Here is a 24462-nt window from a genome sequence, read left to right on the forward strand (position 1 = left end):
TGCTCAGTTTGTGAAAATAAGTTTGCTCAGCCTATTGCTTTATGGAGGGTTTTTTTCCTGCCATTGAAATTACTATGCCAGTTTTAGATTTATTGAATCTGAGCTCCAAATTTACTTTTTGTCTGCTTTGTGAAAATGGATCTCCACCCTTTAAATACTGTATGCAACCATGCACTGCATAGCACCTTTTCAGTCAACGATGGACCAGACCACATGTACGGTGGTGGTCTCATAAGATTTATAATGGAGCAGAAAGATTCCTATCACCTAATGATAATTTTACTATATCTTTTCAAAGTTTAAATCTGTTTAGTTATACAAACTTACTATTGTGTTAGAATTGCCTATAGTATTCACTGCTGTATAGGTTTGTAGCTTAGGAGCAATCGGTCATACCGTATGGCCTAGATGTGTAGTAGGATATACCATCTAGATTCATGTAACTACACTCCATGACATTTTCATAATAATAAAACCACCAAATGTTCTTGTCTTCGTTTGGTTTGGCTTGGTTTAATTTTGTTTGCTAGTTGTTTGGGTTTTAGGCTTTGCCTATACAGGGCCCTGGAGACACGTTGCCAGGAAAAGGTTTTGCTCCCTGGTTCCTAGTGTGTTATTCACAGATGCATTAAAGCCTAGTAACAACAGAGAGTGTCTATTTATCCCAAGGTGATAGGCAAGAGGCACTTGATAAATATTATAAATAAATAACAATGGATTTCTGGTCTTAAATTCTATCCTCAGAATTCAACAACTCAGAACTGTCTTATATGCTTGACCTGGTGCCAAATCATTTGTTACCAAAGTTTCTTCTACCTTGTCAAAATCTATTGGTGTTGCAGCAGAGAATTTGTATTCCTGGATCTCCTATAAATAGCTCTGAGAAGCACAATTCACTAGAAGGAGTCTATGGAGAGTCCCTATGCCAGAAACTACAAAAGAATGAGAGATAAAGTAGAGCTAGGTCCCTTCAACAAAAGTACATGCACACAGTGGAATACTGTTCAGCCTCAAAAAAGAATGCAATTCTTACATATATATACTGTGTGATTCCACTTATGTGAGATACCTAGAATAATTAAATTAATAGAAACAGAGTAGAATAGTGGTTACCAAAAGCTAAGGGGAGTAGGAAATGGGAGTTATTGTTCAACAGGTACAGACTTTCAGTTTGGGAAGATGAAAAATCCCTGAAGATGGACCACGGTACTGGTTGTGAAACAGAGTAAATACACTTTAAACCACTGATTTGCACACTTAAGATACAGTTAAAATTAAAATAGCAAATTTAATGTTATGCATATGTTACCACAATAAAAAGTAAGAATAGTGACATGTTCCAAAAGGAAAACATAAATGGACCTTCTGCCCTGACCTCCTACAATTTCAACAACACACACACACACACACACATACACACACATACATGCACACACCCACTCACTCACTCCATCTTGCTAGAATTTTGTAAAATTTGTAACCTTTCACCTCTGGGAGAAAAAAGGCACAAAATTGTTTCATAACTCCAGAATAGTGCTGTTTCACTCAATAGATAAATCATTCACATGCTTTAAGGCAGTGCAGAAATACAAGCTGCATATTTTAAAAACCACATTTCAAAAGTTTAAGAAAAAGGTTTAAAAGCAAAGATAAATAAAATTAATGTTAATATTGTCTATTATTGAACCCACCATATTCAAAATATAATCACTTCAGTGTGCAATCAATAAAAAGTTACTAATGAAACATTTAACATTCTTTTTTTTTTAAATCAAACTGTCTTTGAAATACCTTAGTTTACACCTACTGCACATCTCATTTGCAGCTAGCCACATGTGGTCAGTGGCTACCGTACAGGATAGAATAGCTTTAAGGGTGATAGGTTAGAACACTTTTAGAGAATTTCATATTTTATTTTTCTAACATGCAGTGTAGAGTCAACAGATGGAAAATTGGATTTCATTTACAGTGTGATTTTCAAATTAGAATTCAAAATGGTGCATGTTGTGAGTGCTGATGACGTGGTACAGTAACCAGTGTCTTTGCTTCTTAACGACACACGACATAATGGTGCATCTTATATTCAGTGCCATTTGACCTTCAGAATCTCAGGTTCTTCCTTAATAAACTGGGGCAGTAAAAGGACCTGTGGAGCAGGGTTGTGGCAAAGGTTAGGAGAGTGTGTGTAAAATGTCACAGGGCTTCTCCGGGCTGCCTGCATTCCTTGGTTCCTTCTGTCTTCAAAGCCACCCCCTCACATTACACCCCTTCTCCTGCACTCATCATATCTCCTCCCACTCTGCCTTTCATTTCCTCTCTCAGGATAACCTTTGTGATAACATTGAGCCTGCCCAGGGAAATCCAGAAGAATGTCCCCATCCCCAAATCCCCAATCTGCAAAGTCCCATGTGAAGCAATATAGTCCCAGATTCTGGGGCTTAGGATGTGGGCATCAGCGATGGATGGAATGTTAGTGTTTCCCCAAAATTCATATTGAAATACTAAACCCAGAGTGACGGTATTTGGAGGTCTGGCCTCTGGGAGCAATTAGGTCATGAGGATAGAGTCCAGAAGGATTAGTGTCCTTATAAGAAGAGGCCAGGAGACACATACAAAGGATGCAAGCCAGCAGTCTGCAGCTCGAAAGAGTTCCAAACCAGAACTCAGCCATGCTGCTACTCTAGCCTCCAGAGCTGCGAGAAATTAACATTATTGTTGAAGTGTTCACTGTTTCTGGTTTGTGTTAGAGAAGTCTGAGCTAAGACAACATCTTAGTTGGGGTCACTGTTCAGCCTACCACAGCAGAAAAGGGCAAGTTTTTGCTTTACCCTGCTCTCTGCTCTCTATACTTTCTCCATATAGTAGAAAGAATTCGGCAGGTTGAAGAGACTGTTCTTACCAACATGAGGTAAACAGAAAGAAGTGTAGGCCCAAGACCAAGACCGAAGATGCCAAAGCAGTTATAAATGTGAAAGAGAATAATCAGGAAGAGTAGCCTAATGTTAAGGCTGACTTTCTCTTACTACAAAAAATGTCCCTGCCTCTTCTCAGTTATTTTCCCACTTTGGAAATTGTTCTTCCCTGTTTCCCTCTTGTTTGTACAAAGGGTCTGGAGAATATTAAAAGTGCTTTTGGAGCAATGGTTCATAGCCTGGGCTATACCTTAGAATCACCTAGAGGGGTTTTTCAAAACTACTTATGCCCCTAAATAAAATCAAGGTATCTAGTGTTGGGAACACACACAGTATTTTAAATATCCTTGTGATTTTAAAGTATTACTAGGGTTGAGAGTTTCTGGTATAAAGGAATTAACTGGATTCCTTTCCCACAGACCCACAAACTGCTCTTTCTCTTCTCTGTCCTCTCTTCTTTCTCTTCTCCTCTGCACATTTCACTCCCTCTTTTCTCTTTCTCCCCTCCCCCAACAATGCCTTACTTTGGTCTGAATATCTCTGGATATAAAGTGCCCTTGAAGGTTTAATAATTTAGAAAGTTCCACCTGGGAGAGATCCCATGATTATCTGGTGCTTATCCTCCCTCATCTTGTGGCAATACCTAATCCATAGGAGACAAAAGATTATCGATTCCGTTTTAAACTATTTCTTGCATCCCAAGTATAAGTGAATAATTAATAATGCATCTTGAAAAATTAGTGATGGAGTAACTGCTGTAAGTTTGTTGTTTTTTTTCCTACAGGGAAAATTTGCTTTCAATATTCAAAGCATTGATTCTCTACAGCCCACTAACATCTCCTAAGCCATTTATTTGAAAGCTGGGGAATATTTAGGCCTCTGTCCCTCACTTTCTCTCAGTCAAAAGGTTCTTCCACCCCCAGTGATGAAAACCCACTCTCTGCCGTCACCAGTACCAAATGATGCCTCTCGCATTAGCTCCATCCTTTTCCAGATGTTAGTTTTTTCCTCAGAGCGTCCTTGGCACTATTAGTGGCATTTCCTCACTCCTTTGCTTTACTTATGCTGTACTTTTCCTCCTTCCTTTCTAATAGATTATAAACTCCTTCAAGGTAAGAATTCTACTATAAAATCCACAATCGTCTTGTGCCAGTTTTTCCTAGCATAGTAATGCAGGTAGGAGGAACTTTAAATTTTGTTTGACATTTTCCCTTATGAGATTGGTCAGTGGCAATTTTCTGGTATGTCAAAACCTTGGGGAGAAAATGGGGTTCCCACTACACAGGAAATCACTGGCAGACAAGGTTGCAAGCCTGTGTTGATGCCTCAATAGACCTCCTCAATAGAATGGTTAAGAAATGAACCATTCCTGGAGAGGCAGACAGAACTTTTAGCATCTAATCTCAGATTTACCTCTTATTTCTAGAAGTACTGACTATGGACTAGATATATTTTAGATTAGTGTATCTTTTCATTTAAAGATGATTGCAAATGCAGTTCGATGTTTAACCAGGCTGGAAGGTAAGAGAATCTCCTAACCACCTTCATTTAAAGTAGGGAAACTCTAGAAAAGGAGAGGGTTTGAATCCAGAAAATCTATTCCCTCTCTCCTCAGATTTTCTTGGACTTTCCCCACCCTCCACACCACCGTCTCTCATCCCACTCCATCTCAGCCTTTGCTTCACAGTTCTCCTAAGAACTGCTGAAAGCCACTGATATTTCTCCCTCTACTCTCCTGTGCTTTCGCTCAGAGGAGCTGAGAAATACAGAATCATCAGGTCGTTAGGTTAGATCTAGGTTAGATCTAGGCTTCTCTAACCTACCAACAAGACTCCCCAAAGAAAAAAAAAGCACCAACCTTCAAGTAGGCCGTCAGACTCCTGAAATCTACAGGCAGATCATACCCGTGCTGGTAAGAGTGGATGGCCCCACCCTGGGGCAACTTTGCCAGCTGACAGCCAGGAGGATAGCAGCCTGGAAGGGAAGCTGCTAGCAGCCCAAGCAAGTGGAGGGAGCTGTGCTGCCTGTTCATGGTCCCTGCCCCAGGGCTAGCACTCTTTGAGCTTTTAAGTTCTCAGAAACCTTCAGAATTCCAACTCATTGCATTTCAAGATGGAGTCTATTTGGCTGCTGTAATGAATTACTAAAGACTGAGTAACTTCGAACAGAAATTTACTTCTCATATTTCTGGGCACAGAGAAATCTAAATCAAGGTACCAGCAGGTTCAGTGTCTGTGAGGTGGCTTATGATCCCTGGCTCTGCTGTTCACTGGCAGGATAATCTCAGGCAGTTCACCAACTACGGAATGGTGGCCATGTGGGAATTATCTAATGATATATGCAATAGAGTGGATGATCGATAAATGAGGAGGGTAGTAAAAGTTCTGAGCCTCCATTAAGCCAGAATTCATACTTCAGAGAAGCTTTAGAGTTACTGCTAACCTTGATGTTGAGTGCTGGGATCTGCTGCCAACTTGGGAGTTTTTGAGCGCATGATTAATTGCTAATTCTCTAATTGCTCCTCTGCTCCTTTTCCCACATCCTACTGCATTCATTGTGCAATGTCTGGTGCCTATCAGGAACTCAATAAATGTTTGCTGAACTAAGCCTATAAACCAAACTTCTTAGCTTATTCTAAAGAACCATTGCTCTTCTGAAGAGGATAGGAATTATGGGAACATCACCCACTGAGACTCTTGACAAAGAAACATGAGAAAGCATTTCCAGGCTTGTGGGGTGGAGCCTCTGGGAAAAAGCAGAAGTCAGGAAAGAACTGAGGCTGCTTGGAGGCTGAGGCTTTGGAGGCTTGGAAAAAATTGCAAAGAGAGTTGTTTCTGACTAACCAAGGACCTGAATGGGGTAGTTCACTGAATCAAAGAATAAATAATATGAATAATTTAGAAACCACCTAGAAATCAGTCTCAGGCCCAGAGAGGGCATGTGTCTTATATAAAATCAGATTAATAATAACAAAGCCAGGGCCAGGGTTCAGGGTTAATTATTCATTCAGTGCTTTTTTTCAAGATTGCAATTTTTTTTAAAAAAAGGTACTTTTAACATGTTTAGAACAAATAGAAATGAAAGGGATAGGTCACTCCTTGGTGCATAGGGAATACTGTTGATAGATAAGAGTCCTATTTCACATCATCCTTCTCTATCAAGGAAATTGATCTTTAGCATGATAAAAGGATAGTCTAAAGTAGTTAGCAGATAATTAAGTTTTAGGACAGATAACAAGATAGAGAGTGCCTAATCAATTTAATTGAATTCAAGTCTCCAGTCCCAAAGACACTCCACTTCAGGCTACCAAGAGAATTTGCACCAATTGTAACATGCTCCCTGGGGGCAAGCCTTGGAAACTACTTTCAGGGAAGGGTTAGCTGTCTGCATGAGGCCACCAATTTCCTACAAGGCCTTTCACACCTAAGCTCTCTGCATCCAACACTTCACAGTTTCCATTCTACCTGGTGTCCTGGTCACTAAGTGGGCTAGCTAATTCTTTAATAGAATAAGGGTTTAAAAATCACAACAAATAAAATGAAGCATCTAAACCAACAAAGTGAAATTTAACAGAACAATGGGAAGTCCTGCATTTAGCATTGTTTTTCAAACCTGTGCAAATATAAAACAGAAGATATGTGGAATAATTCATATTCAAAATGCTTAGGAATCTTGGTAGAGCATGAGCTCACTTCTTTGTGTGATACTGCCAAAATGGTTAAAAAAAAATCTTGGAAGCATCAGTAAAGGCAGAATAAGAGGGCAGAGACTACTGGACTCTGTCAGGTAGATGTGACCTATAGTGTTCTGTTCAACTCTGTAAGTCTCCAAGGAAGAAAGAATAAAAGATAATACATGATCTGGAAGCCAGATCATGTGAGCTTAAAGGACTTGGGGATGTTCATTTTGGAGAACAAAAGTCTCTTCCACTGTAATCACTAAACTGTGGAGGAGGTAGTCATTTTTCTTTGTCATTTCATAAGATTAATTAGATGAAGGCAAACTTTTATCAACATAAGAGAAAGGAAATTTGCATTGGTAGAATTCCCATTGCATGCTCCTTTGCGGTACTAGTTGCTTTTTATTATTTTGTTAAAACCTTTCAGAAGCAGTTGGATATTTAGCAGGCGGTGAGTGCCCAGGCACTGGATTCAGACCTCCAGCTCAATTCACTTAAAGCACTGCGATCCCTTTTCTGCATCTAGGACTTGGGAATGCTATCCATGCCCTCTTGGAATCTGCTTCCTACCTGGAGTCAGACTTTCTGGGGCAGCAAAGGCCACTGTGCTTTTGCAACATGGATTTCTAACAGTGTCCATGTTCCACCTGGATGGCTGTCTGTGAATGAGTGCTATCTAATCCATATTTTTCCAAGCCACTATTTTCTAGCCAGTCTTAAATTTTGGACTGGTTGGATGTGTTTGTGGGAAGGAATAGGTGTGGTGGGGAGCTGAGGAGTGACAAGGGATGGGAATCAGTGAGGGAAGACTTAATACATTTTTTGGCCAGTGGCACCCTTTCCTTTCATGTACACCTGTAGCCTTAGAGTCACCCAAATGCTGAGACCCTTCACCATAAGGAATTCTCTGGCCCGTGAACAGTGTATCAGGCTGTGACCTATCCTGGCAGCAACCTCAAGTAAACTCAGGGTTCCCACGAAGAGACTTATTGAAGAGACCATTACAGAGATATGAGAAGAGAATCAGCAAAGGAACCTCGAGGTACCAGGTGCAGTCCAACCTCAAGCTCTGGTGCCTGCTATCTCCCTCTCTGCCACACTGCTCCCCTTGCCACTTCTACAGCTCTTTCAACTCCCTGGAGTCTTCCTTATATTGCCACCTCCTCAGTGAGCACTATGATCACTCCTTACCAGTACCTCCTCCTCCCCCAGGGATAAACTACCTTGTGTCACTTAACAGCATCTGATATTTGTATATTCAATTGTGTTTATCATCTGCTTCTACCCACTAGACTGTGGACAGAGTCTTGTCTGTTTTGTTTATTGCTATCATTCAGGCACCTAAAACATTACATAGCCCAAAGAGCATGTGCAATAAATATTAGTTGAATGAATAAATTAAGACTAATTGGAATTTTTAGATCACATAGAAAGAATTGCACAGAAGTGACATCTAATCCATCTTTCCCTCTTCCATTGGATAATCACTCCTATATGTGAAGCCTGCTGCAATGCAAAGAGCTGTCACTTGGCCACAAGAGGGTGCTGTTGATCAGCTTTTCATTTTGTAGGCGACAGACCGTTCTGAGATCATTCCCTCTCTTCCTCTGTAGACCCCAAAAAGAAAACTTGCACCAGGGTCATGTCTTCAGTCAATGCAAACATACAGTGTGTGTCTCATCTACCCTGATGTTACCCAAGTGAAATTCAGTTAAAATTTATATCAAGAATGATCTCAAAAGAGAAAAGTTCTCTATACAAAGGCACAGCATGAGAAACATGGAGAAGGAAGGAGCTGCTCTAGCCCTCCTTATCTTCCATAGTCTTCACCAACTGGCCAGACAACCTCTTGTTTTGTGCATGACCCTCTACCTTCCTTCCTTTTGCACCAACAAAACCCTCTTGGCTGTTCTTAAAAAGTGTGGGCTCTCACAAAACAGGGTCTAGCTTCAGGCCCCAAATGTCACCCTCCAAGGACTCCTTCATTCTTTTACTTATTCCTCTTTTATTAAGACATGATGCTAAGGGGCTGTGTGGGATAACACAGAAATCAAGGGGACATAAGTCAAGGTTAAGGCACCCAGTTATGACACCATAAGGCAAAAATATATAGGACGATAAGTTCAGAGAAGGAGTTAGCAGCATTTGGAAGAAGGCCCAGAGAAGCTATCTCTGATTGGTAGGGCTCAGAGGCGATCTCATGAGAGTAAGACATTTGAATTGGGATTTGAATGACAGATAAGTTGCACATCTTTGTTGGGCTTTATCAAAAGCCCTCTCTGATTTTACACCCTTTCTTTTATTCACACTTGAATTTTAGAATGATTTTCATTGTAGCTGGGTAAACCAGCTATGTGCATTAGAGAGGTTAGTTTAGCACTTTTTTTAGTACTTCACACTCCTGTAAGACATAGCATAACATAAAAAGAGCTGTAGGAAGATAATGTGTTATTAAATAGTAGAAGGGAGCAAGACTTATATCCACATTGGTGGTTCTCAATTTCATGCCTCTAGCAATGCCAAAGCAGAGACTGAAGAATCTAACAAATTAAACTGTGTTTACTAAAAATGAATAAATAAACAAACAAAACAAAACTTGGGAGAATTTATATTATCTTGACTTAGGTTTAACTTTTCTCAACAGCACATGTAGAACCCATGAGTGGATAGTAAGGCCCCAGGACTCACAAAACCAATATGGTGGACTCTGGTCAAACATATTCTTTATTTGAAAGAGAGATACTCCAGAGGGAAAGCAAAAAAAGAAAAAGATTGTATATCGAGTAGCAGCTCTGGGGCGAAGACTTCTACTTCCTTCCCAGCCCACACCTCTAATACAAGGCCACAGCCACAGCTCCTCCTCTTAGGGGCAGTGTGAGGTGCAGTGATCACCCCAGATTAGTGTGGTAGAACTTCATCCACTTCTAGAGTGAGGAAGGGAAATAAGATATCCCTTAGCCTCTTCAAACTGCTCCTACTCATCATCAGGGGCAGGGCATCCACAAGAAGGTCTGGGTTTATGTACTGCAGGTGGAAAAACACATAACCCAGCAGCCTAATGAAGATCATGACCATGAAGACAAAACCACGGAAATGCCTGCAACGAGACAGTCATCATTAGCATGGGAGAAAGGGACAGCCCAAGATCAAGAAGTGGGAGGTGAACCTCACACTCATAAATGGCTTGAGAATTGTTTTCTTCAGGCAAAAACTAATGGGGAAAGGCAGGAAATAAGGGTATAGTGGGAAACAGGTAAATGCAGAAAAAGAGTGAGGTAGCAGACAGGAATTGAATACAGCCTCCCTGACATTTAAGTTCCCCAATAGAATAGATAGATGACCATATGGAAAGTTGGCAGTCCAAAAGAAGATGACTTTCTGGGTACCATATGTGGGGCAGGCATTTTGAGGTTATTAGAAAAAGTTGAGAGCAGTCACACTGTGAGCCTCATTGCCATTGGCCCTCTTCGGGTCGTCCACAGTAAGCAGTTTTAGGGTGTGAAGGAAGATATAGCCATCTCTGACATTGACATCCAGGCAAAATGATGAGGACTGGCTTTTTCTACACACACAATACCAAAATAAACAAACTCAAACAATAAAATGTGTGTGTATTTTCTTGTGTGCCAATTCTACCCTGACCAGTGGTCTTAGACCTTAAGTCTTTGATTGTGGAGAAATAACATAAACTGGAGCTTTTCACGAAAGTACAATATGAAGAAGCACTTCAGAATCAGTCTCCTTATTTCAAAAATTAAAAAATGAAAAGGTGCAGAGTTCAAGCAGTGTTCTTTTTGCCTCTAAAAGTGCAGGAGAAGCAGCAAGAGAATGAAAGCATCCTGAATTCTCTTTCCAAGAGAGTAGAGTAGAAGGTTACCATGTTCAGAACCAAGAAAATAGGAAGGGGTCATACTGAGAGTCATTAATGGAAATGTAAAGTGAAATGCAACACCCAGCCTTCTATGCAGAACTTGTAGCAATAGCCACTAACTCCTCTCCAGCTATTTATAGCTCTGTGGCTCTGGTGTTAAAACTGTGTTGAGAAAGGAAGGGTTGGAAGAAATCTGGGGCTGCCCAGTGTGTTCTGTTTCATGGGTATGTTTCTACCTATTCCTTTGTCCCCTATCAGGTCACCTGTAGAGTGAATGTGGCCTGACAAGGTCAAACCCAAGATTCTGTCACTTACCTGTACCAAAAGATCCTCTTGTGTTTCTTTTTGATGGCTTTCTCCTGTGGGAAGCAATAAAAACCAAAGCTGTGAATGTCCCGTGCTCACACAAAGGCAATATAACAGGGTGGCTGGGAGCAGAGATCCTGGGTCAGGCTGCCCAGGTTCCAAACCTGACTCTGTCACCTCCTAGATGCCGTGGTGGTAATCAGGGCATTAAGCCTCATTTATTAAGTTATTAAAAAGAAAAGGGGAGCAAACAGAGGAGAGGGGAGAACAGGAGAAACCCTAAATTTAGAGAGGTAAGCCTTACCATGTTGCTTTGGATGGTCTCTACTAGAATTGACCCAGGCTTCACTATTTGGGAAGAGTTTTTCTGGGCTTTGGATCTGGGAGGAAAAAAGATCAGAGTCAAAAGGTAAAAAAAAAAAAAAAAAAACAGGATCAGAATAAAAAATCATGTAATATAATCTGAGGGCCTGATAAAACGTGCTTTTCTAACACATTCAATGTGTCTGATTTTTGTTTACTAGATACTTAGTAACATTCACAATGTTCAACATGCTAGCCAGGTGCAGAGGCACACACCTGTAATTCTCAGCAACTCATGAGGCTGAGGTAGGAGGATCACAAGTCCGAGGCCAGCCTCAACAACTTAGACCCAGTCTCAAAATAAAATACGAAGGGCTAGGCATGTAGGTCTGTGGGAGAGCACCCCAGCATTTGGTTCTTGGTACTGCACAAACAAAGCAAGCAAACACAACGCCCAACAGTCAAAATTCATAATCGCTCAGCATACAAAAAAAAACTAGGAAAATGTGATCCATTTACAAGAGAAAGACCATCTGTGAAGACAAAGCCTGATGTTGCCTGATGTTGTATTCAAACCGTAAAGCCTGTCTTTCCGGGAAGCTCAAATGTCAGTTCACATCTCACCTCCTCAGCTGAGCTGCCTACAGACAGCCCTGAGTGTGCTTGGCCTGGAGATTGGCCAGAGATCTGAGCAGAGTTTAGGGGCAGAATTTAGAACTCCCCTTGTTTGGCTCTCTAGTTTCTTTCCAGCATCTGTGGCTCCCTGGAACTCTATTCTCTTTTCTTTTAGCACAGAAAGATTTCAGGTTTTCTCTTGGTTTTAGCTGCCCCTTATATACACACTTTGGCAGTTACCCACAGGCTAGAAGCTATAAAAATGGAAAAAAACCTCCTGCAGTTCTCCTCTTCCCAATGTCAACTCCTCTCTAGAATCTGCCATCCTTATTCATTCCCTGGTGCCTTGTTTATTTGTTGCTTTTTGCTCTCATTTAGAGTCTATAGTTATTTTCTGCTGGAGAGTCAATCCCAGTAAATCCTAACCCAGTCTTTTATTTTTTTTTTAAATAGGAATTTCTTTTTATGATCATGAACTATAGGAGAAAGGGGAGAAATAGCACAGATTCCTGATTCTTACCATAATGAGGTAGCTTGTATTAAATGAGCCTACTTCCAAAGGCAAAATACACAACAGCTGTCTGAATACACAGGCGAATCCAGTCAGAAGTAAAGCCCACTGAGAGGAACTCCTCATTAATCCAAGCCCCTACACCCCCGCGAGGACATTTGCCAACACGTGATAAGGCAGGGAATAGAGTCCACGCAGCCAGTGGCAGCACCAATTGACTGAGGAGTCAGAGGTGGAGTTTAAGACAAAAGTGACTGCGATGGAGGGGAAATATTCAAGGGAGGTCTTCTTGATGTGGTGGCCAGCTCCTAAGCTATACACGGGTATCTCAAGATCTCACACACACACACACACAAAAAAAAAAAAAAAAAAAAAAAAACCTCAAAGAATACAGAAAGTGCTCAAGAGTTGATCAAAGGTAGTGCTGGGGAGTGGAAGTTGGAGTTCCAGATCTCTCAAACTTCAAGGGGAGGCTGGCACACTTTGCAGGGAAAAAACATGATCCTTTCAATGATACCACAGGAGCACTGAACTAAACTTAATATCTGCCATGCTTAAAACACAAAGGATGCTCTAAATAAAAGAGTCTTAATCTGATAAAAGTGTGTGCAAGCAAGTCACAGGGCACATGTGCATCCTGGTGACTAAGTTAATACTTTACCCCTAAGTCCAGTGTCAAGTGTGTCCCCCCAGCCGGTATTACAAAGTCATAGCTGATACATTCAAAGCAAGAAAAAGCAATAAAAAAGATATAAAAGATTAAAGAGGAAAAAACATAAGTGTCATTCTTCATAGATGAAAGCCCCAAACAACCTACAAAATATTAGAATAAATGGATTTAGCAAGATTGACAGATACATGTTTAATAAATCTTAAGAAGTCAACTGTATTAGTATACACTAGCAGTAATCAGAAAACCAAATTAACAAACATGTCATTTGTAATAGCATGAAACAACCAAATACCTAGAAATAGATCTGATGAAAGATTCATTAGAACACGATAGAGAAAACAACAATATATTATTGTGTGAAATTTAAAAAGATTTAAATAAATGGAGATCTAAAAACTTTCATGGCTTAGAAAACTATTATTTAGATGCCAATTATCTTCCAAATTTATCGACATATTCCATTCAAAATTTCAGTAATGTTTTTTCTGGTAGAAATTGAAAAATCAATTTTATAATTTATATTGAAATTCAAGGGGCCAAGAATAGCCAAGATAATCTCAACAAGTTAAAAAGTTACAGAAATTAAGTTACCATATATCAAGGCCAAGTATAAAGCTACAATAATTAAAACAGTATAGTAGCCGGGCACAGTGATACACACCTATAATCCCAGCAGCTCAGGAGGCTGAGACAAGAGAATCACGGGTTCAAAGTCAACCTCAGTGAAAGCGAGGCACTCAGCAACTCAGTGAGACCCTTTCTCTAAATAAAACACAAAACAAGGCTGGGGATGTGGCTCATGGTCGAGTGCTCCTGAGTTTAATCCCTGGTTCCAAAAAAAAAAAAACCCAAAACAAAAAAACAGTATAGTGCTGACACAGAGATAAAGATGGAGACTAATGGTACAGAATAAGATATTCAAAAAACAGACTCACACATATACATCACCTAATATATAAAATAAGGCTCCTCTATAAATTCACTCTCTCTTCAATAAATGGTGCTGGACCATTTGGACCCAGAAAAAAAAAGAAATTCCAGATGAAAGTAAATGTAAGTGTAAAAGGTAAAACAATGAAATAAATCTTGGAATCACAGGAGAATCGTCCTATTATGGCCTATAAAGAGCATTAGATAATAAAGTACTGATAAATTTTATGGTTTACATGTCCTTTAAATGAAGAACTAATGTTTATCCAAAAATGCCATTAAGAAATTAAAAAAGAAAAGCCAGAGAATAGAATGCAGTACATTTTACAAAAAGGTTAAAGGAAAAAAAAATACAAGAAACTCCTCTAAATTAATGATAAAAGACCAAAATATCCCAAATATAGGCAAAAGATATGTCATGTAAATGGATAGCCAAATTTCCAAGAAGCATTTGGGAAGCCATATAACATCATTAGTGCTCATTAATTACATTAATAAAATAAAATTATATATCACTATACCACCTGCCAGAATGGTTAAAATCAAACAGACTGTCAATACTAATTGAAAGTGAGGATGCAGAGCAATTAGAATGTTTGTACAGTTTTGTGGGAAGGATATCAGTGCAGCCACTGTAAAAATTGTCGGGCTTATCAAGTAAACCAAAGAGATGTGTACCCAGTGACTGGAGAGAAATGAGTGGATAGGTCCACCAAAGCACAAGCACAAGAATGCTTACTTAAAAAAGAAAAGAAAAAGAACATTTGTAACAGTTGTATTTTAATGTCCCCAAACTTGAAATAATCAACCTGTTCATCAAAACTAGATCAATTGTGCTGTAATCATACAGTGGGATACTCTACAGCCACAAAAAAGCAACACCTACAGTAAGGGAATCTCAGTGAAAGACACAAAAGAGAACACATACTGAATTTATGCAATGTTCAAGAACAGAGTTTAAAAACAATGAAAGAGTAATTGTTAGTGTTACCTTTGCAAGGAGTACTGACTGGGAGGAGGATCTAAGGGAGAAATCTGGGGTGCTCAAAATGTTCTACACATAAATGAGAATTTTGATATTTTATTTCAATGAGAAGGTGGTATTAAGTGTGCATCTGTGTATAAAAATTCATCAAGCTATATACTTAAGATTTGTGCAGTCTATGACTATTATACGTAATACAATTAAAAAGTATCACCGGAAAGTGTGATGAGTCCTGAGACATGCAAGTCCAAGACACAGAGTTTAAAAAGGCATGATTTGGGCCTCTGGTAAGTCCAGTGGGTCCACTGTGTGTGTCCTGGGAAAGGGGATAGCACACCCAGGTGGAGAAACATTTCTGGGCCTCTTTTTAACTAGGATTCTTCCTCTCGGAGTGTTGCTTAAGTCAATTGAAGATATGTGAAAGGAACATAAAACAGAGACTTTCTAACACATAAAAAAGTTACTGAGGAGGGCGAAAGAGAAGCCCGAATGCTGATGATTTTCCAGTCTAGAACCTGAAGTAGAGGCTGCTGGGAAAGAGTTGCTGGAGGTCATTTACACAGCGACACCAACTATCCTGAGAACGGTTCACCAACTACTCCTCCCTTCAGGGATCTCCCAGGACTGTCGCCTCAGCCCATCAGGGTGGTCACTTTTCCAAACTTACATTTCTTTTTCAAGCAACAGCATTTCTTCTTCCTTTTCCATCTTCCTCAGAATTTCCTGGTATTTCTTCCCATGGGGGGGGGAGATATCATAAATGAGAATTTTGATATTTTATTTCAATGAGAATAACTCACAATATTCTAAACATGCATGGGTATGAACAAAGTAGGGAAACATCTGATAAAAACTAAGGAGACGGTAGAAACCAGGATGGATCTACATGAACAGTAGGAGCCCTCACTCTGGACCCTGCTTGAACCCAAATCCCAGTGCTGACACATGAGCTCCCCAGCAATGCTCCCTAAGTCTTTGAGACCTCGGTGTTCTTTTCCTCATGACAGTATCAGCCTTGCTGAGTTACTAGACACATTGATTAAGAAAAAGACTGCATTTTTCAAAATAAAGACCAAATCCTTAACATACATCTGTTTTGTTGTTGCTGCGATTGCTTAAAAGGCATTTTCCCCAGTGGCAGATCCCAGCCTAAGGAGAAACCAAGCATCCCGTGGTCTTGGGGGAAACTGCCTCTACTCTGACTTCTTCTGCAGGTGGTGTACCTTTATGTAGTGGGCCTGGTCCTTGCAGAGCTGATACACAGATTGGTAGTCACTCTCTAGCTAGAAAGAAAAGGAAATTAACAAGCTTCATGAGTTAAATCAGAACTAAGCTGTTCCCTGAAACCTACCTGGGGCACTGGACACTTGGCTGGTTACCTAGCAACTCCTGACTTGAAAGGAAAACAACCACCTCACAAAGAGGTGATCTCATCATTCACACAGGATCTAATTCTGAGAAAAGGAACTCGCCAGAAACGCCAGGGGATGGTATAGGGCAATTAGGACTGGGATTCAACAGTGGTATCTAGAGTGGGAAATGTTTAAGAAATGGGAAGAGCAGTACTTCTAATGGAAGTGCTCTTTCTTGCCATTTGCATGTGAACTGGAAATTCACTTGCCAGATGTTCTTGTACCTCCCCCTCCCTTGCTTCCAAGTGGTTCTGTTTTTAAGACCCTGAGAGTTCCCTCCTATTCTAATCCTGGGTAGACACTCAGTGTGGTGACACTGCTCTACCTTAATCATTTCTTTCTCCTGCTCTGCACAGGACTCTGATGACTTCTGCAGTCTCACCTATGGAAGACAAGTGACAGCAGAAAGCTAATAGCATTTCTTTGTGCAAGACAAATGTGTAAAAATCACCCACTCCAGACGAGTAGTATGCATGATAATAACAGTTATCCTGTGTTGTGGACATGGGAGGCTAATGTAGGGTAGGCATGATTATTACTCTCATTTTATAGATGAGGAAACAAAGGCAAAAAGAAATTAAGTTCATAACTTGTCTAAGTCTCTTAGGGGCAGAACTGACATTGAAACCTCAGGAGACTGATTCCTCCGGGAGCCTACCCATCCTCCCTCCTCCAGTCATAGTCTGCAGGGTGCACACCATGTCCTCTGCATACACAGGGAGCAAAACAGAAAGCTTGCTTCTCCTTTTTAGAGAAATGCTAAGATCAGTGGGACTCTGGCACAGTGAGCTAGACCAAGTTGCAGTATTCATCACAAGAATCTGCAGAGTTTCCCAGTGGGGTGTTTGCACCTATTGGGAGTACAACTTATTCTTTCATTCAACAAACATTTATTGGGCATTTACTATGTGCCAGGCTTTACTCTAGACATTGGGTTATAAACAACATAGTTTCAAAAATTTATGTTCACATTGGTTTACCTTTTACTAGAGGGAAAAGATAATAAAATACATTTCAAAATAAAACTTATTTGGCCTATGAGCCATTGCTTGGAAAGTCAGACGAGATGATTAACATACTCTTATATAATTGTGGTAGTTAGTATTTCTTCCTGCTCGAATACCGGTGTTAGAGTATCCTCACTAAGATCATAAACTTCTTGAGGGCATGTCCCAGTGGACATTCAGAACATGCATTTTATTAATGCGTGATGAGGCCTCTGTTATAATTCCCTCCACCAGGTGGCACTGTAGTCCTCTCTGATACTAGTGTAACTAATAATGTCCCTGCAAGACATGGGATTAAAGTAGAGGGAATAAAGGCCACCTGCTCACCTCTGATAAGCACACAGGCCTCCTCTGCACCTTGCCACCTTGCCTAGGAGAGTCCTTGAAATAATTTCTCCAAGTGCCTGGCAGTGATACATTTCCCAGAAAATCTCTAGGTTTGCTGTTCTACTCACCTTCAATTCTTCTAAAATCTGGTTTTGGGCACTGTTATCAAACTCAACATTCTTAAATCTTGAAATCTGAAATGTATTCCAAAAACTGTGAACTTAGTAAGACACACAAACATAAAAACATGGTCCAGTGGTAGAGTCAGGGGTCCCAGGCTGCACAATGGGACTACTAACTCAGGTCCTGAATTAGTTCAGGAAAATGACAATTCTACTGGGATTCCTAAGAAATGATCCTGGTTTCCAGGGTGGACTCTGTCGTGTGGAAAACAGCCCTTCTGTTAGAGTACATATGTATTTCCACATTCTGAGTTGTGCACAGGACTCATTTCTCATGCTCCCATCCCACCTGCCCCCCTCCTCTTTTTGGTACTGGGGATTGAACCCACTGAGTTATATTCCTAGCTCTTTTTTATATATATTTTATTTAGAGACAGGATCTTGCTGAGTTGCTTAGGGTCTCGAAAAGTTGCGAGGCTGGTTTTGAACCTATGGTCCTTCTGGTCTCAGCCTCCTGAGTCGCTGGGATTACAGGCATGTACCACTGCACTGGGACTGCCCATCTTTCTCTTGAGCAGGTAGTGTGCTAGGGATCCTAGGACACCCAAACCCAGAATCCACCCCTCACCTTGTTCTGAAGCTCCATCACATTGTTGCTGAGGATCTTATTCGTTTTTTCCTATAGGAAGAAGGAGGTAAAAGGGACAAATATGCCCTGCTCTTGTACCTTTCCCCTCACTAGACCATTCAAATCATCAAGAAATGAGTGTGTCTTGTGGGAAAAGTGCACTCTGGGCCCCATGTAGCAGATCTGAGACAGAGCCCAGACCTCAACTCCGTGCTGAGCACTTCACTCTTAAACCACTGCAATTTCTACAGGTGCAGAAGTGATGAGCACATGATGGTCCCCTGGGAAAGAGAGTGGAAAAATAGGCACAAAGGACCCCTATGGTCTTTCTCCAGAGGGCTCCTTACCAGCTTTGCTGACTCTAGTTCCAGGTTCCTCAGGGTATCCTCCTTCTCAAATATGATCTGGTTTAACTCCTCCCTCTCTTTGGCTTGTCCTATTGACAGGGTGATATCTCTTTCCAGACTGAAAAATATAAAGTCACCCAGGTGTGGCCCAGTCCTAAGGAAGCTGTGGAAGCCCCAGCTTGAGAAGCCACTCCCAGCCAGATTCAGAGAGCAGGAGCAGTTATATATTACAACGGCAATCAAACGTGGAGAAAATAAACACAAAAGTCCCTAGATAAACCCTTTGACGGTACTACAGTTCATGTTTCAGAATTTAAATAAGGGGCAAGACTGGCCACCAAGAAAGCAAACCTTCCTCCCACCTTCTCTCTAACCCAAGGGGCGTCCATGGAGCCCTTCTTTCCAACCAACCGCAAAGCCTGACCTTTGAATAGTTTCTTCTTTCTCCTGAATTTGTCTAAGAAGAACCTGATTTGCCTCATCCAGTCTCAGCAGGTCCTTTTCAAGGTCTGAGTTCAGGTAGTCAAGATTCTGCTTTGTCATTTCTAAGTTTGGTATTTCCATCATCTTGTGCCTACAGGAAAATCCTCTTCTTTACTAAAATCAGGACAGGAAACAAAAAATCAAGAAGACTTTCCCCTCTAATCTCATCCATTCCCATCTCCTGTTGTCACCAAGCCTAACCAGCTCTTTATTTTTCATGATAAATTGATTTCCTATAGTGTTTTGCATAAATTCCTCAAAATCAAATTGCACTTTAATATTAAATACTGTAAGTGAAACCCATTAAAACACAAATATTTCATGGAGCAAAATAAAAGGTTTTTCATATGAATAATTATACTCCGACTGACTTGTCCTTGAAAACTTTAGATAGGGTATGTGGAATCCAAGCAAAACCTAGAAAGCATTTAAAGATCTGCAAGGGAGAGGAGTTTCTTCAGTCTCTTTTTATTACAAACTTGAAAGTCTTCTAACTCAGGCAGGAGTCTAGGCTGGGTAGAAGGCAAGGAGGGGGATGGATTTTTTTTTTCCCCACAAACAGGACCAATTTGCTGAGTGAGACACAGCAATTTGCTATCACTTTAAACCCAGTGAATATAGTCTCATGAAGTACAGGAATAAAACCAAAGTTACTTCTCCCTAAGAAACCTCCCCAGTACTGAGGAGGATCATGTTCAGCACAGATGAGGCTGATTATCTTAACATAGTGGTTCCTCTCCTGAATTCCATTATTGTTCCTGATACTCGCCCATCATCCAATGGATTCTGTCCAAGTTCTTCCATTGTAGATTTCCTAAAATGTTAACATACACATTTGTTGTGAAAATGAAGGACCTATTGTTCTGACCAGTGACTGGTCCAGGAAGGAGCAGGTACAAGTTAGACCCTGTGATTAGGCAAGACAGAGCCAAGAAGAGGCCAAAGCCTTTATTCCTTCACTTTCTAGCATCGATTGCGACTTATCAGCAAACTAGATCATAGTTTAAGATCTCATAAATGAATCCCACTGAAGTATAGAAATCTTTTTCATTTTTCAAAAGAATTCACTCTATCTTTTCCCTTTCTTGTCTATATTTGTCCCATTGGGCAAAGTATTGGGGGTACTCATGAATGTCTACAAATACATTGACACTTTATTTCTAACCAAAACTTTCATGGAAAGAGGGAGAAAAATAATCATGGAAGAGTCAGAGGGTACCACAAACTTGACTGCCTGATTTCTGTTAGTCTATTGCCCTCCTACTTTCAGGCAAGCTCTGGATATCACAGGCCAACTTGATCCAGAAACAGCAGCACAAGCAACAAGATGACAATTGCTAGAAGGAAGAGACAAATATCAAGGTCTGAAGGGGCGTCTCCTAACCACTGCACCAAAACAGGAAGTGCAGTACCAAATTCAATCTAAAAAAGGCCGACTGCCAAAACCTTTCTCTTTTCACATTGCATCTTCTCTTCTTTTCTCTGAGCATTGAGCTTTTTTTTTTTTAGTTTTACCTCCTTTTTAAATTCCTTCTCTTACCTTCTTTTCCTTTGATCCCCTTCCCTACATTTCTCTCTTTTTTTCTGTACTTTTTTGCACACAAGGCACCTCAGGTTGTGGTGATGCACCCTGAACTCACCTTTCTTTTCCCAACTGAGATTTCCTCTGCTCCCAACAGAGATTTCCAATTGATATCAGAACTTCCAGGAAAAAATAAAAAACATTTCCTGGCTGACTGAGTTTTCCAAATATAGGGGGAAATGTCCTCTCCAGCTGGGCGGGGCAGCATGTCATAGTGGGTAGGGTTGGTTGGGGTGGCAACAGTACCTCCTCATGCCTGTAGCAGATTGGGAGCAGAGTCCAGAATTTTTGGACAGTTTGGAGGTCTTCTCAAACAGCAATAAGATCTATGGAACACATTTCCAGGCCCAGTGTAAATCTCTTCTGAAGCAGTAATCGACTCTATGGATTGTGTTTCATTCTCCCAAATCTCTAGGCCTAGCAATAATTGTGATCACTCTACTTCTCTTCCATAATCTCTGTGTGGCATCTTCACAAATTTCTGCCCCCAAATCCAAACCATGCATCTCTATTCAATGCATCTAAGATCTCCTAAGTAGGAATGCTGGCAATGTTCTGAGCGAAGTCTTATTCGTGGGCTAAGTAAGTCCTCAAATCTCTACAAAGTGGAATCTGGGAGCTGCAAAACAAACTCCTTTGTTTTCCCCAAACTGGCACTGCCAAGTCATTGGAAAGGAAGGGTCTCATGTTTCAAAGGTGGAGTATATGGAGGGGGAGCAGGAATAAAGAAAGAGGAGTGTTATGTCCAGATTCCCACTCCTTCAGAATTCCCCCTCTATTTTTTAATGTCTTAAATTACTGGAACAGCAAAGGGAATTTAACATATACCAATGTCGCTGTATGAAGCTTTCCTGAATTCCTCCTTGTTATAGTTTGGATCTGAAATGTCCCTCAAAAATCTCATGTGTAGGCTTAGTCACCAAGGCAGGTGTGTTCAGAGGTGGGACTCTGGGGAGGTGATTGAGTCATGAAAGTTTTGACCTCATCAATGGATTAATCCATTTATGGATTCATAGTTTAATGGGGCATAGGCAGGTGTAGAAACTTAGAATGTGGGGCCTCATTAGAATGAGTAGGTTCTTGGGGGTGTGCCCTTGAAAGATGCATCTTATCTCTGGTCTTTGGGCCACTCCCTCTCTGCATCCTGGCCACCATGAAGAGAGCCGCTTTGCTCTACCACATTCTTCTCCATCATTTTCTGGCTCATAACAGACCCAGAAACAATGTGATCAGTAGACTATGGACTGAAACCTTTACCCATGAGCCAAGATAAAACTTTCCTCCTTTAAAATAATTTATCTTAGGTGTTTTGTCACAATGATGGAAAGCTGATTAATATTCTGTGTGTTGCCTAAGAATGTGAGACAGGATACGGAATGGAAAGACATCCATAAAGATATGTACTTGACTTCGGATCTGTCCATTTCTGAACCTCACAGTCAATTCACTCTTCTATGATCAAAGTCCAAACCTTGTCCAGATAAATTGCAGTAAACTCAAGTCTCTGAAAGTCATTCTAGAACACACCACTACCCATAGGAATGTCTCTTCCATGCACTAATATCTGTCACAATCTTATCTAGACTTCTCGACTCAGCTCAAATGCTGCTGCTTCTGGACCTTCTGCAATATACCAAGCCCTGGTCCCTGCAGAATAAATCTTTCCAACAGCTGTTCTTCTCTTTTGGCAGCTTATATTATTTTAAATCTGGTCTCCATCTTACAGAGAAATGAGCATTACTCCTACTTCACAAAGTTGTGGTGGGGATGATGGGAAAAAAACATGTGCAAAGCCAACACATAGCCAGCCAGGTGTGCAGCGGTACTTTGTTCTCACCTACCTTCCCCAACACAGTGTGCACTTCATTGTCCATCTCATGTTACATTTGCACATGACACATGCTGAATGATTTTGGAATAAATGATTCATTCCACTGCCTTCGTCTAGAACAGGTGTTGCCCTTTTCTTCTTCCAATACACCTGAGAGACTCCCACCTGTACACTGGAATTAGTACACTCATTAGCCACACGGTGCACTATGGCAGAATTCTCAACAGAAGGCCACATCCCCCAGGAGGCTGATCCACAATCAGCAGGAATGTAATTTGAAAGCCTCGGTTAAACATCCAGGGAAGGAGGCACCTCTGTGAGAAGCGCTGATGAAGAACATATTCTTCCCATCAAACTGTACCTTCCTTCCCTCAAAGACACTGCACAAATTCATCCTGTCTATAAAGCCTTCCGAAATGAGCCCTTTCTAGGTTATTGCTGCAAATAGACAATATATACTTTGAGAGTGACCATATTTTCCTTTCTTCTTTGAAGCTGCCCATTTTTATCACTATACTGAACATTGCAGTCCATAGTTTTCTTTTCATTTTATTCTCTATTCCTATTTCACAAGGTCCTGATTTTTAATGTATTGCCCTATCATTTTGTTAAATGTGGATATAGATATGGATTGTACAGATATAAATAGACGAGGCATGGATACTGATGTAGAAGTAGCTAATAGACAGGGACATGAGAGAGGAAGTGGGCTGAGTGTAGTGAGTAATAACTGGCTGGGGAATCAAACCAAAGTACTTTGAGCAACTGCTCCACCACTTCCCAGATGTAAAGACTTGAACAAGTGATTTAAACTTTCTGAGCCTTGGTTCCCTAATTTACTAAATGGACATAATGTGTACCTAATTCATAAAATCATGGTTAAAGTTGAAAAAGGATGTATCATAATCTCTGACACAAAATAAATGCTCAATAAGATGATAACTAAAATTATCATCATTAAATAAAAGCATCTAAATGTGCTCAGGATCATTAATAGTTCCATCTTCACTCAGCGCTTCAGGAAATTCCTCCAGTCTGTCTCCACCAGCAATCATTTGTCATACCCTTTCCTTAGTTTTTGCTTTTTGTTTAGCCTCTGGCTTCACTTGACCTTCACTTGTGCCCTGGACACTGCCCTTTGGCTCTTTCTTACATTCACTCCCGGTCACCCATAGACCATACTCCTTCAACTCTGTACCAGAATACAAGCTGGAACTAAATGTCCCGATTTCTTTAGGTAGGGCCTGAGGTCCATCAGATGCTTCAAGTCTCTTGTGAATATGTAGGATATGTGACAGCCACACGAAGAATGGGACATAGACCAGTGAATAAATTTACGCAATAGTTGATTAAGGGAGAAAAATTGGGGGATTTTATTGCTAGAAGCAGAAATTGGGGCAGGTTATATTAATTAAAAATTGAAAGCACTCTTAATACAGAGATATTTGTGGTGGATATTTATAACAGGTGGGTTGAGAATTTTCAATTTGATCCAGTGTTTGGAATATCGGGATCTCTAAATGTTCTTAGTTGTTTATCATCTTCTTCTGATAGATTACTCCAATATGATAGCCTCCTTTATTAACTTTTTATTTTAAAATAATAAGTTGCAAAAATAGTGTTGAGAGGCAGCACATACCTACTTTTCCCAAATACCTTATGTAACTATGGTGCAATATTGAAAGCAGGAAATTTACATTGGTTTAATGTATGTGCATATTTTTATGACAGTTTGTCAGAAGTGTAGATATGTGTTACCGTCACTGCAGTGAAAATTCAGAACTTTGATCTGCACAAACATCTTCCTCATGCTACTTCTTTACAGTTCACCCTCTTCCATCTCCTCCACCATCCCTAATCCCTGGATGCCCTAGTCTGTTTTCCATATCTATAATTTTACCTCTTCAAGAATGTTATGTAAATAGAGTCACATGGTAT

At 40.5% G+C, this 24462-nt stretch overlaps 1 protein-coding gene across 1 annotated transcript; it reads right to left on the bottom strand.

Annotated features, from left to right (window-relative positions):
- Window positions 1-9297: 9297 nt before the first annotated feature.
- On the bottom strand, window positions 9298-19915 carry LOC107137663 (transmembrane and coiled-coil domain-containing protein 5B-like). Its single transcript, XM_015480129.2, has 11 exons — window positions 19881-19915; window positions 19053-19202; window positions 18629-18746; window positions 18282-18332; window positions 17660-17725; window positions 16523-16579; window positions 16009-16068; window positions 15453-15517; window positions 11073-11148; window positions 10778-10821; window positions 9298-9688 (listed from the first exon to the last, which is right to left on the bottom strand). The coding sequence occupies exons 1-11, from the start codon at window positions 19913-19915 to the stop codon at window positions 9490-9492; spliced, it is 921 nt and encodes a 306-aa protein (XP_015335615.1). The 3' UTR covers window positions 9298-9489.
- Window positions 19916-24462: the final 4547 nt, after the last annotated feature.

Source organism: Marmota marmota, unplaced genomic scaffold (assembly GCF_001458135.2).
Source record: "Marmota marmota marmota unplaced genomic scaffold, marMar, whole genome shotgun sequence".
Taxonomy (NCBI): Eukaryota; Metazoa; Chordata; class Mammalia; order Rodentia; family Sciuridae; genus Marmota; species Marmota marmota.

Excerpts from the sequence above, each read along its gene's own strand:
- LOC107137663 (XM_015480129.2), bottom strand. The coding sequence starts at position 19,915 with ATGGAAGAACTTGGACAGAATCCATTGGATGATGG. Across the intron at positions 16,069-16,522 it reads AGGAGAAAGAAATGATTAAG|CTAGAGAGTGACTACCAATC; the intron begins GTAGAGCAGTGT and ends TTTTCTTTCTAG. Across the intron at positions 11,149-15,452 it reads CTGTTGCTTGAAAAAGAAAT|ATCCAAAGCCCAGAAAAACT; the intron begins GTAAGTTTGGAA and ends TTTTCCTCCCAG.